The sequence below is a fragment of the Austrofundulus limnaeus genome, unplaced genomic scaffold (genome assembly GCF_001266775.1).
Source record: "Austrofundulus limnaeus strain Quisiro unplaced genomic scaffold, Austrofundulus_limnaeus-1.0 Scaffold2, whole genome shotgun sequence".
Classification (NCBI taxonomy): domain Eukaryota; kingdom Metazoa; phylum Chordata; class Actinopteri; order Cyprinodontiformes; family Rivulidae; genus Austrofundulus; species Austrofundulus limnaeus.
The window spans coordinates 6,291,464-6,304,113 of record NW_013952404.1 but is presented as its reverse complement, the minus strand read 5'-3'; the positions used below and the strand labels follow the sequence as shown (position 1 = coordinate 6,304,113).

General features: G+C 39.6%; 1 protein-coding gene across 2 annotated transcripts in view; it reads right to left on the bottom strand.

Annotated features, from left to right (window-relative positions):
- Positions 1-10,722, bottom strand: part of slc35f4 (solute carrier family 35 member F4) — an 18,624-nt gene extending 7,902 nt beyond the window's left edge. The window contains exon 1 of one of the 2 annotated variants that reach the window (XM_014013110.1): positions 10,381-10,722. In XM_014013110.1, the coding sequence (XP_013868564.1) occupies positions 10,381-10,603 (223 nt within the window). In that variant the 5' untranslated portion in view covers positions 10,604-10,722. Of the gene's footprint in view, positions 1-1,904; positions 3,038-10,380 lie in introns of those variants that run through there. The other variant, XM_014013119.1, reaches the window with a different exon arrangement.
- Positions 10,723-12,650: the final 1,928 nt, after the last annotated feature.

The window sequence follows — 12,650 nt, the reverse complement described above, 5'->3', positions numbered from 1 at the left end:
GACAGGGGCAGATGGTCTGGAGGGAAAGGGCAGGTGCTCAAGCACCACCTGACGTCCATCTGTGCACATCCCTGACTTCATTTCTGGACATTTGTGGTTTGATTTCTTTGTATGTATGGATCACGTGGGTTGTTACCGACATCTGGTGAAAATTTCATGTCATTAGCACCTCTAGTAATATATTTACTGAGAAAAATGTTGACGTGTTCAATACTTATTTTACCCGCTGTACATATACAGTATAGACACATACATTACATGCATACATGGTTACACAATACAAATATAAATCTACATAACAGTATAAGCTTTTATAATTTTGCATTTTAAGGCGCTTTTAAACTTCACCAAAAAAGCACATAATTTGAGATCATCATTCAACTCATTCCATAATTTCACACCAATAACTGAAACACTTCTTGATTTTACTTTACTTTTAACTTGTTCAAAAGTTAACAAACCTCATAAATTATATTCACTCTCTCTTAACTTAGATAAATTTTTGAATTCCAGAAGGAAGATTTTTATTCAATGCTTCATACATTATTTCTAGTATTTTTATATTTACAACGTCCTGAAAATTTAAAGTGTTACTTTGAATGAAAAGTTTTTTAGTTGGTTCACAATATCCCATTTTATTAATAAGCCTATAGTGTTTTTATGTAACTTAACTAATATGTCAATAGCTATTTCATTTGCATTTCCCCATATTTCTGAGCAATATGCCCTGTTCTGCTTAATCTAATGACACTAAATGTTTCTAGTAAGAAGCTTCTTTTATGWATAAAGTGCCCTGAAGTTCTGCCAAACTGATGTTAATGAATTAATCAGTTCCTTGCTGGCACACAAGGACACAATCAAATAAATGCGATTTTTAAGTCACAGACAGAATCGTGACTTGGCATCTATGGATGAGAATGAAAAAAAAAAATACCATTCCAGAGAATTGTAAACAAGCCAAACAAGAATAAGCCTTGTAACTCTAACTAAAAGTGGGCATTGCGCCTAAATTTGGCTGCTGTGTCTGTTCATTATTAGTAAAGTGTCATATAGTTTTCTTGCACGTGTTGCTAAAGATTGTTCACAACTTTATAAGCTACTGATGAAGCTATCAATAAAAACCAATCTGGTTAAAATAATTCCAAATAAAAAAATTTACAAATAGACATAACAACTAAAATAGCAAGTTTGTACATAAATGTTTTCTCAAACACAAGGCCACTCCTCAGAAACAGTTGGATGTGTCGACTCTGTTGCATCTGATCATTCACTTGCTGTCGTTTAAAGAGCTTATCGAATCTGCGTGACGCAGCATGCTGCTGGAAACTCACATTTCAATCCACTCTGGGTCTTATCCCCACCACTAACGCTGCACGCAGGCAGCACTGATTGATGGAGCCTCGCTGAATCCAATAAGAAGCTCCCAGTAATGTCTGCAGCGTTAGGCGCTCGCACTGCGGCTCACATGCTTTGGGTCTTTATCCAAAATAGGTTGAAAGCTGTTTCGTGGATGGGATGAAAGTTGATTAAAGTTTTGTTATCTCTGCAGAAGAGCTGAAGGTGAGGAGTGGATTTGTTGGGGAGAGAAATGTTCAGAGGTGAGGGACAAACTGATGTCAGAACAGGTGACTTTACTGTTTTTGTTTACATGGCAGCCGGAGTTTATCATGCAGCTAATGTGCTATTTTCACATTATTCACTACAGACAAATGCACCATAAATACTGTCATATAGTTATAGTTTTTTAGTTTAATGATTCCAAATACATGCAGCACAGGCAATGCATGTGATGTCTTTCACAAAGCCATGTGATCCCAGTAAATAAAGTTTGCTCCTAGTTTTAATAGCCCCGATGGCTTAAAGTCTAAATGGTTTCTTAGGCCTCTCTGGTGGTTTGAGTTTACCTTCAGAGTTGGGGCTGGTCAGGACCTGAGTGCTGTATGAGCTGAGAGGAGCCACTCGGGCTGAATGCTTCTTCATTCTCCACCAGGAAAACACACACACTGTCCTCCAGTGGAAGGTGTGTGTTTGCCCAGGCTGCTGCAGCTGCAACACTCAGCAGCTCCTCCTGCTGTAGCGCATCCTCAGACTCTTGACTCCCCCGCTTCGTCTTCTTCCTCTTCTTCACGCTCCCCCTCCAGCTGTAAGATCAACTCCTCATCCCAACACTTCGGTCCAGACTTTCTGCTCCCCTCAGATGCCCTCCTTCTGTCTGGATAGTGACACAGCTTAGTGGAGAAAGCTCAGTGAAAGTGCAGCCAAGTGGACTCCACAGTTGCACTGAGATGCCCCAGTCCAGTGTTACCACAGTCTCCAAGGGAGACTGAGCTTCAAGAGTGTGTGTATATGTGTGTGTGTGGCATGGTGCAATCACTCCTCTCACCTCCTCTCTAGTCTCGCTGTCTCTCTAAAATTTCCCCTCCTCTTCTTTTGCTTCCACAAATCAGCAGCTTTGTTTGGAAGGTAACCAAGCAGCGTTGGCTAATTATGCTGCGTTAGCTGTGGCCCCATCCTCTCCTTCCTCTCTTCCACCCCCCCCCACCAACCTGACCAGGCTCCCCTCACTTCTTCTGCACTCTCATCTTCTGTCTCTCTGACTTTTCTCGCCTCGCCTCCTGCTCTCGAATACTCCTTGAGACTAAGATTTATTTGCAGAAAGCTGCCTCCACAACTCTTATACAGACCTGCTGTGCACAGATATACAGTTTCACTTAGTGAGAAGTTTGGCTACAAGGTTTATGAAATATTTTGTTTGATTTCACACTTACAGTATAAGTAGAAAGTTCTGAAATGTTTACCGTTAATGGAGTATTTTCACATTAAATATTGACCATGTGAGGCTGCTCCTTCAGTAAAGGAATCCAATATCTTTATTACATCGCTATTGCGTAAGCAGAACCCTCCCATCAGAAGCTTTTAGGTGTTGAGGAGAGCCACGTGAGTCACAAGTTTCCATTTCAAGGAAAGTCCTCCAGTCGTTCCATCCCCAAACGTGGTTTAGCTACTTAAAGATTTAATGGACCAAAATATTGTTTGGGCCTATATTTCAACAACATATCAGAGCCAAGTGATAATCCATCAGACACAAGAGATCACACAGGCAATAATAAGTTTGTTTTGATGCTAAATGCTAACACAAGCCTGACAGGCAAACCTGGAAAACTTAAATCAGTCATGTAAACAGGCTGCAAAGCAAGGACTGACTGATTCCTGAAAGCTTTATATCACATTTCAGCCTATGGGCTCGTCTTCAAACAGCTTCTTCCTCCAGAGCTCACCAGTCACAGTTCTGATAAAACTGTGAGAACACAAACAGCACAAAACTTGGTTTTGTAATAAAAGAGGTCCATGTTTCAGAACACCAAAGCAACTTCTGTGTTTGAATAAAATATTTAAAGCTGGAGGGAACTTTCTGTTGTGCGAGTAAAATCAATGTTGCCGTTCGCTCGCTGTTGCAGAATACCCGATTGGGAAGCAAACATAAATCCAGCGAGGAGAGTTAACTTTAAAAATAGCTGTGCTGATGAGAGGAGCCAAAAACTACTGCAGACAATTAGGAGGCAGAGAAACGAGTCATTCAGCAGAGTCTGCTAATCTGTATTAGATTTGAGAAATACCTGGATTACAGGCACTGCAGGAGGCAAAGGTTTAAGCTCCAATAATCCAACAACCATAAATGTATCGCTCAAAAGCAAGAGTTAAACTTTCTATAGAGGTTTCGATTAAAAACAAATTGCAGCCACCTGTAATAAATGATTATTATATGTTAAATAAAAACTGAGTGTACTGTATATAACAAAATATTCTGCATGCATTACAGATCAAACAATAAAGTGCAGCGCCCTGGCTCTTTACCTCCATAGCAACAGCTGTTCTCCTGCACAGACAGATGCACTCAGCCCATTCAGGCTCTTTTTTTGTCATTTAGATGAACCAAAATTTATCCTCTGTTATCAGAAGCCTCCTTGTCTTTAGCACTTCGACACGTCTGTTTGAGGACCAGGAGCGGAGAGGACAGAGACGCTGATTTTTATTGACAAAAAAAAAAATTCTGGCTGTCAGGTGTGTTTTCACTTAAAGTCCCACCAAGTCAAAGTAAGAGCAGTGGAAGTTGAGGACACCTAGTGTCGAATGCAATCGACTGCAGCACAGAGACATTGATCTCTTACTAAAATAAGATGCTTTGCTGAAAACATGGTGTTTACAAATGATGTATATGGAATTGCAACTGAAAAGGCAGAGAATTAAAAACTAGTTTTGTTATTTTTGTGATTTAGTGCATTCATAAATATATAAATAGAGTGGTCAGTTGTGTTCTTGGGCAGGACGCTTCACCCACCCTGCCTGCTGGTGTTCAGAGGGTTCAGTGGCACCAGTGCACAGCTTCCTCAGCTCTGTGCGAAGCTACAGTGTAGCATTTGTGAATGGAGTCTATAAGGTCTTGATACAAGTTCAGACCATTTAAAAGCACACTTTGAAAAGTGATGTGTGCTGGACGTAATACAAGCGATTGATATTAATAATTTTGACTAGATTAAAGCTGAAACTAATGCATACAGAGGAGCTTAAAGTCAAGATTTGCACACACTTTTTTATTTTTTGGCTCTCTCTTTCCCTCTTTGTCTTCATAACGTTCAATGTAATTTAAAAAAATATGCACCGTAATGCTCTTCGTCAAATTAGTTTTTTTTTTAAGAAATGGCACAGATCCTGATATAATTACTGAGAGAATCATAGATAAGTTGTTGTAAATAAAGCTTTTTTCCCCCTTTTTCTTGTTGTGCTATTAACATTTTATTGATTATTATAAAAAAAAAGATCTGAATTGTTGTTACTTTGGCTTCTCAGCTTATTTTCAATGATTTTTGTCAAAAACCTGTAAGTAATAATAAATAAATTAACTTGATTATCAGACTGATGACTTGAACAGGAACAAACATGTAAAATAATTAATGGATGGATGGAAATTCTTTATATCATTTTATTCAGTCATTGCCTTTAAGAACTATACTTTTCAAGTAATTCTTCATTTATGTCACGTTTATCGCCATCTCAGAGAATAAGCAGCAATGTTTCCCTTGCACAACATTTAAAATTACAGACACGTGTTCACAAGCACAACTTCTGCTATTATTTCAAGCTGATGCTCATAAAATTAAAAATAAAATAAAAAAAAGATTAAACAGGGAACTAGACTGAAAAGTGACTGGTCAAGTCTTGAAAATAAAAGTCACATGTTGCAATAAGACAATTTGACACCAGCAACAGAAACAGCACCATGCTCCAGATTAAATGATTAGACTGTACATCAGATATTTTACTAATTTGAGACGTGCAGCTTTAGAAACAAAGGCATTTCTACCTTTGTGCTATTTTTTTTATTATTATAACAAATATGTTTACATGTGTAGATGCCATGGATGACATTGCTCTTTCTTTGGTTTGTAGCTGGTTTATTTTTGTTATTAGATCAATTAACCACAAGAGGGAAGTGTTGCTCCTCAGAACTGATTTTAGAGAAACGCTAAATCCATTAGAATCTAAATCCAATCCCTTCATTTCTATGTATATTTCATTGCAGCACAGTCTTAGGGCACATTTGCTGGGTAAAAGTCAAAGAATCGAAATCCCTGTCAAGCATCATAAGAAGCTCTGAGCAGTCCCACTGTGGCGTCAGCACAGGCAGGAGGTTTTATAAAACCTGTGGAGAAAAACTGCATCCATTACTCGCAGGTCGTGCGGCTCAGCCTCAGCACGTAAAACCAACAGCAGCCCAGGAGCCATTCAGGCAAAACTCATATCACATTCATTGGGCTGGTTATAAATAGCAGAGAGTGAGACGCCTTGGGATCAGCAGGACAGTTCAAAATAACCAGAGAAAAATTTGGACAGAGAAAAAATGAAATAAAAGGGAAAGCTCATTTGCAAAAGAAACAGTCAATAAGTCTTTTCATCCTAAATGACCAGCTTGACTCTAGACTTTCGTTATGAACAAAAAAGCTCATTAAACATAAAACTTTGCTTTACCATGTCCTTTCTACATCTTTTCCTTTAGCGTCTTTAGATGTGCTGCTGTCGTGCTGTGATGCCAGCAGCGAGCAACGCCGACCCAGAGTTAGGTGAGCAGGAACTAAAAGTACCTGTCATTCTCCCGCACTACAGCTATTTACCCAGCGGGGTGTGTGCAAGCACTAGACACATATTTGAAATGAGCTTCTTTATATAAGACTTTACAGCAAATTACTATAATGTCTTCCAGGAAGGTCTGAACTGGCTTTAGACACCTACAGGAGCCTGTTAGAGCTGCCAGTGAACTGTTCTTTTCTTTTAAATACAGTTTCAATCAAACTTTTCTACATATTTTCAGCGTTTCAGCTAATATCAAGTGATACGGCAGGAAAAAAGTTGCAACCTACTTGTTCAGAATTGCATTTTCTTACTCATGCTTAAGTATCACCACAGAAAAATCATCGTGACTTTACTAAAGCCCAAATCTTCCCCTCAGAGGCTACGTCTCTCAACACAGATGGCAGGTGGCGATATTAAACAAACTGGCAAATAGAGATGATAAATATATCATTGGCTGGCAGGATCAGCCTTCTGTTCAGTTTAGGTGCTTTTTGGATTTAATGGAAAACGACAGTCATCATGAGAGACGTGTGATTCTCAAGTGAAAGTGTAACGGGGCGGAGCTAGACAGTGTTTGCAATTGGCGGCCAAGGTGTTTTCAGTGGGGTACATACAAATGAATAAAATACTCTGAATACGAAAATTCAAGATGTCCAACACAGCTAACTTCAAACGACTCTAATTAACTGTTTTTAGAAACGTTCGGCTAAAATTTTGTGTGATCATAAGAATGATWAAAAAAACACGCATATTGCTAGTCCCAACTAAGCTAATGCTATAAGGCTATAATTTAGTCATTTTTAAATATACACAGCTGAAAATTAGTGTAACAATCTTTAACAAAATCGGACTTAAAGCACTAATTCAAGATGGCTGCCAAAGCTGAATATAAATGGCTACCACTCAATTTGTTATGTTGGCAGCCAAGAGCCATGACATTCTGAAAGCTAACCCAGCTGGCAAAAAAGATTCTCATTAACTGCCCATCTTTGAAATGCCTCATGTGATAGCCAATCAGGTGCCAGCGGTGGCACTTGCCACCCCAGCCACCCCTCTGGCTCTGCCCCTGAAGTGTAAACAAAAACAATGAGTACAACTTTGAGGCCCTAAAGAGACCGTAAATGGACTATTCTTCAGGAATATACATTTAAGATGAAGACCAAGCACAAATGACACATTTAAGACATTTGACATAATTAGTTTTAAATGTCTGTTACAAAAGAAGCTGTACTGATGAGCATGAGTGGCTTTATTTTTGTTTGTTTTGCCAAGTTCTGTTTCCTTTAACTGCTGTAAATGATTGTCGAGGCTGTCCTTGAACCATTCACTCTGTTTCCAATTTAAAGCTCAAGCCTCTCCTCATTAATCAGGTGCTGCTTGAATAGATTAATCTGGATGAGAAGATGTATTCTCAAATGAAACGTGTGATCGCATCCATGGCTAATCTTCTGCAACCGACACTCCTGATAAACACGAGGTCGTTAATGAGAGATGGGCTTATTTAGTTGTCCGCAGCGTCTCTCTAAAAATCCATTGAGGCGCTCTAAACTTTTAAAAAAATAGCCCTCGAATGAATGGATGGATCTATTCCCCACTAAATGAGGTTTAAGACACAATTCTTTTGAGAGTTTAAACAGGTTCGTTAGACTCAAAGTCACAAAACTTGATGCTTGGAAGGAGGAAAGTCGTAAACACTCAGACTGAATCTTTGTATTTCAAGTCATTAATTTGTATGAGAGTTTTTATGTAAAACACACTAAAACCTTCTGCGTTTAAAACAACACAAATTGGAGCCCAGCACAGGGTCATATTTGGACATGTCAACTCAGCAGGGCTGGGATAAATTAAGTTCTTTACCCCAAATACTGTCAGACTGGACAGTTAAAATGGTTCATCTCTGATCTATTGATTAAACTTTTTGACCCAATATTTGGTCAAACCAACTCAACAACACAGCTGCTGAGTTATCAAAACAATCCAGCATTTCGAGGGAAATGTAACCCTTCTGTGACAAGTTCAAGTAAATGGAAGTGAATCAGAATCTAAATCCCAATATTTTCACAATTAAATTACCATTTCTTAGGATTTGTGTGGGGTTAAAGCACTGAGGCCCCTCCTGCAAGTGGTGGGCCCACAGGAAGCTATCGATAAACAGATCAGTGCAGTTTCTAGGGGTGTAAGAAAATATCGATACACTGAAAATCGCGATATTTCATTTCCCGATACTGTATCGATATTCTAAAGCCCTGTATTGATTTTTTATTAAGGTTTAAAATGTCAATTTTCCTGCCAGCCATTCATTTTTATGTTGTAGTTCAGTCTCTGACCACTAGTTGGCAGCAGTGAGCCAGCCATTTGGCTCCTCTACCTCTTGAGCGCCAGAGAGCAAGGGTAGCATTTGCATTGTGAGTAAACATTAGCTTAATGCTCCGATAGCTGAATCTGAGCGGAAAAGACCAACACCCTCTGCCTTCTAAGCTGAGGTAAGGTTACGAACAGTTACTTATTCATCAGAATGTATTTTAAACCAAATTAAGTGTCTCATTCCAACTTTAGTCAACCTTCACGTAACAGAAAGCTAGCGCATGTCTATGTAATAGAATTTTCTGAGACAATGAATTTTGGTTTTTCATTTTTTTTCCAGTAAGAGGTTTTTATTTAACAGAATTTTTGGACGGAAAAAATCACAATATATCACAATATATCGCCTTGCTTACAGTATCGCAATATATCGGGATATATCGTATCGTGACCCCTATGTCATGATATGTATCGTATCGCCAAATTCTTCCCAATACACAGCCCTAGCAGTTTCTGCAGTATTATGGACTCTGTACTGGTCCATTGTGGTGAAGAGGAAGCTGAACTGTTAGGCAAACTATGGCCACAAATCACTGACCCATTGATCACTTTTAGATCGCTGATGCAAGCGGCCAACACGAGTTTTCTCTGCAGGGTAGCTGGACTCTTTCAGAAAGGGTGAGAAGTTCCGTTATCTGGGAAAAACTCAAAGTAAAGCGGCTGCTCCTCCACATGGAGAAGAGTCAGTTGAGGTGGTTAATGCACCTGGTAAGGATGCTTCCTGGATGTCTCCTTAGGGATGTGCTTCGGGCATGGGACTGAGGAGACCTGAAGGAAGACCCACGACACAATGGAGAGACTAGGTCTCTCACCTGGCCTGGGAACGCCTTGGGATCCTCTCTGAGAAACTGGAAGGGATGACTGGGGAAAGAGAGGTCTGGGTTTCCTCGTTCAAGCTGCCGCCACGACCCGACTCTGACAATGGATGGATGGATGGATGGATGGATGGATGGATGGATGGATGGATGGATGGATGGATGGATGGATGGATGGATGGATGGATGGATGGATGGANTGGATGGATGGATGGATGGATGGATGGATGGATGGATGGATGGATGGATGGATGGATGGATGGATGGATGGATGGATGGATGGATAAATACACATATAAATGGCCCAGTTCACACAGAAGTGAGAGGAAAAGTCTCATTACTAAAAAGCTTTATTTAACAATTGGCTTTTCAAAAAACATAACTAAAATGGGTTCTATGTTCTCTTGTAATCCCACAGGTTGAAGCAATAATTTAACACAAGTAAGTTGTTTATTTTGTGTTGTTGGAGATCATCCCTGAGAAAAGTGCACCATCAGCTCTCTCCTCCAATGCCCCACCATTGTCTCAGTGTCAGCAAAATTCTGAATATTGCCCCACCAATCACACGCACATTGACAACTGGAAAGCTTGTCGAAATCCTGCTGTATTTCATGCATGTTTCAGGAAAACAACTGGATACGTGCACATCCATCCCCAGAGGAGGGAGTGTAGCATTTAATAATGAGCACGTTTGCAAAATGAGAAGACGCATGCAGCTTTCACTGCTGCAGCTCAAAACAATCAACTTTGGGACTTGTCTTGAGAAAATGACTTTCTCTGCTGAAGCTCAGAGATGGATGAGAGTCAAGCTGACAGTGACAGTAACGGATCTCACGCTGCTCCTTAATGGCCATAATTTAAAACCAATTAGAGGAGTTAGTAATTTGCAGTAGCATGGTTTGAATAAATCTAACTTGCAAGAGTAAAAGAAAATGTGCAATATTATTATTTTCCACACACTGATAAGTTGTATTTTCCCTCTCCTTATGCACACACACGTTTCTCTGTAAATCTGTGATTTCTTGCAATAAAAACAAACATCACTCTGATATATTTCCCCGTCTTTTCCACTCACTTCTGTGACTTGAGTATCCCGGGTTGTAGCCGTAGTAACCGGTGATCCTCAGAATCCGGTCCTCTATGTCGCACACTCCGTTGGCTGACACTTTCGGGGGGCTCTCGGTGGTGGGGACCCTGGTCGGCGTGGCCCTGCCCGGCAGGTGCGTGCTGCTCCTCAGCAGCTCCAGCTGGATGCAGGGCTGCTCTCCGCTCTCTGGAGCGCTCTCCGGGCTCAGCATCGTAAACAGGTCCGAGCGGGAACAAGGTCAGAGGAGGAGTCCAGACCAGCCACCCTCCGGGCTGCATCAACAAGCAGGAGGAAGAGGAGGAAGAGGAGGAAGAGGAGGACATTCACACACAGTCACATTCCTTCAGAGACGCTCCCAGGACGCGGAGCAAGGTTATCAAACTCAGGTGGTCTTGGCGGACCTGAACCGCTAGGGGGCGTGTCACTACATTCACGTGATTTTAATCTCTGGTTGGGGGGGAAAAAAATCAATATTTTCCTTTTATACAGAATTCAGATTTTAATCTCAGATGTTCATTCTGCTGCTTTAGTTGCAAAAATATATGCATGRCTCAAAACTAACCGATCAGTTAACACCCTGGCTTTGACTGCCTGCCTTGATTTTTTTATTCTTATTTTTATATTTTTGTCAATTATAAACTACAAACAATCTCAGTATAATATTTCACCTCCTCAGGCCTTTCTGACAGGTACAACTTTACAAATAAAAACTTGTTTCTCATAAACCAAATTAGTAGAAACCAGGCTGCTTTACATGAAAGTCTTGTTTGGAGCCATTTACTTTAAATTCCAGCTAAATTGAGTTCAGTTAAAATATTTAAAGCTCTTTGCTATGTGGCAAGGTTACTTATATTTGAAGACAATGATTGAAAAAAAGGATAAAATTTATTTGCCTTCTTACTTATTTATTCTTCTTACTTCTTAGCTCAAATCTGTGCTTTTTAGCTTTTATTAAATCTTCAGTGAACACACTTTATAGCTTCCAGCACTTTGTAAATGTTCCATAATATAAAACTGCAAAGATTCAGGTGAATAATGATAATAAACATGATGGGAGAGCTCACTTTAGAARAAGAAAACTCATCTAAAATACTGTATTTGTGATCTTCAGACCTTCAGGTGGCACTGAAATAAAATCAATAGATATTTTTGGTTGCACTCAGAAATAACTTTGAAAGCAGTGGTCAATAAATAAAGCTGTTGTTGTTCTGTTCAGAAATGCAACATAAAACTCTATCATGCAAAAACCTCCAAATATAAACAAATTTCAGAATCCAAGCAGCTTTTCCTGGTTAATTTATCTAAAGAAAGAATAAAATTATGTATTTTTGTCAACTTTATTTTTAGCAGAACAGTAGTGTTCTTTATTTTTGTTTTGATCTATGACAAAACATACAAAACATCACTTTTAGGATCATTAGTTTGCTATTTAATCTGTAGATAAAAGCTGTWCTCCTCATTTGTTTTCCATTAATTTTTTTATCTGTGGGACAAGTCTGAAGTGCAGTTTGAAATGTTTTTCTTTTATCATGAGAACTTTCAGATTATAAAGTTTGTCCATATTTCAGCTCTAGTTTWTTTWATTTTTGCTTTATTTTTAAGCACRTGTTGTGAGTTTTAAGGTAAACTGCATAACAATCTCTTTTCCTCAGCTGGCCACAGGTTTTTGTGCTGGCTCAGAGAAGTTCCACTTGACTGGATCCCCCAGCTTGCAGATTGCTCAAAAAAAAACTAGGTTGCAAATCCAATAACACAAGATGCAGTATTTCAGTTCTTCTCTGATACGCCTCGTTCCAAGTCTTCCCCTCTCTGTGTGAAATTGATTCCCAGTGCGTGTGGAGAATTTGTGCTCCTGTTGGCATTGTTGTTCAGACACACGCTTGGGGTTTATGATACCCTTGGACGTCAGAAGCACACTCTCTTTCTCTCTCTCTTTCTCTTTCTCTCTGCCTGACTTAAGAAACCAATCTCCACCTCGTGTTTCTTTGTTTCAGTTTGTTTGTGTTCCAAAGCACTTATCTCGAACACTCAGTTCACGGACGGCTTTGTGGCTGCAACAATGAAACGCCAATGCCCAGAAACTTTCCCAGTCCCCGTATGAGAACTGCTTGTTTCTTTGTGGACACTTTCTTACAAGTCTGTGCAGCTACAGTCCAAAAAAAAAAAATTAAGTTTCACACATTTGTTTACTTCGGTTACAACTGAGCCACATTAGTTACATCTTAAAGGGGAGTTGTACTTTTTTATCAGCTTCTTTT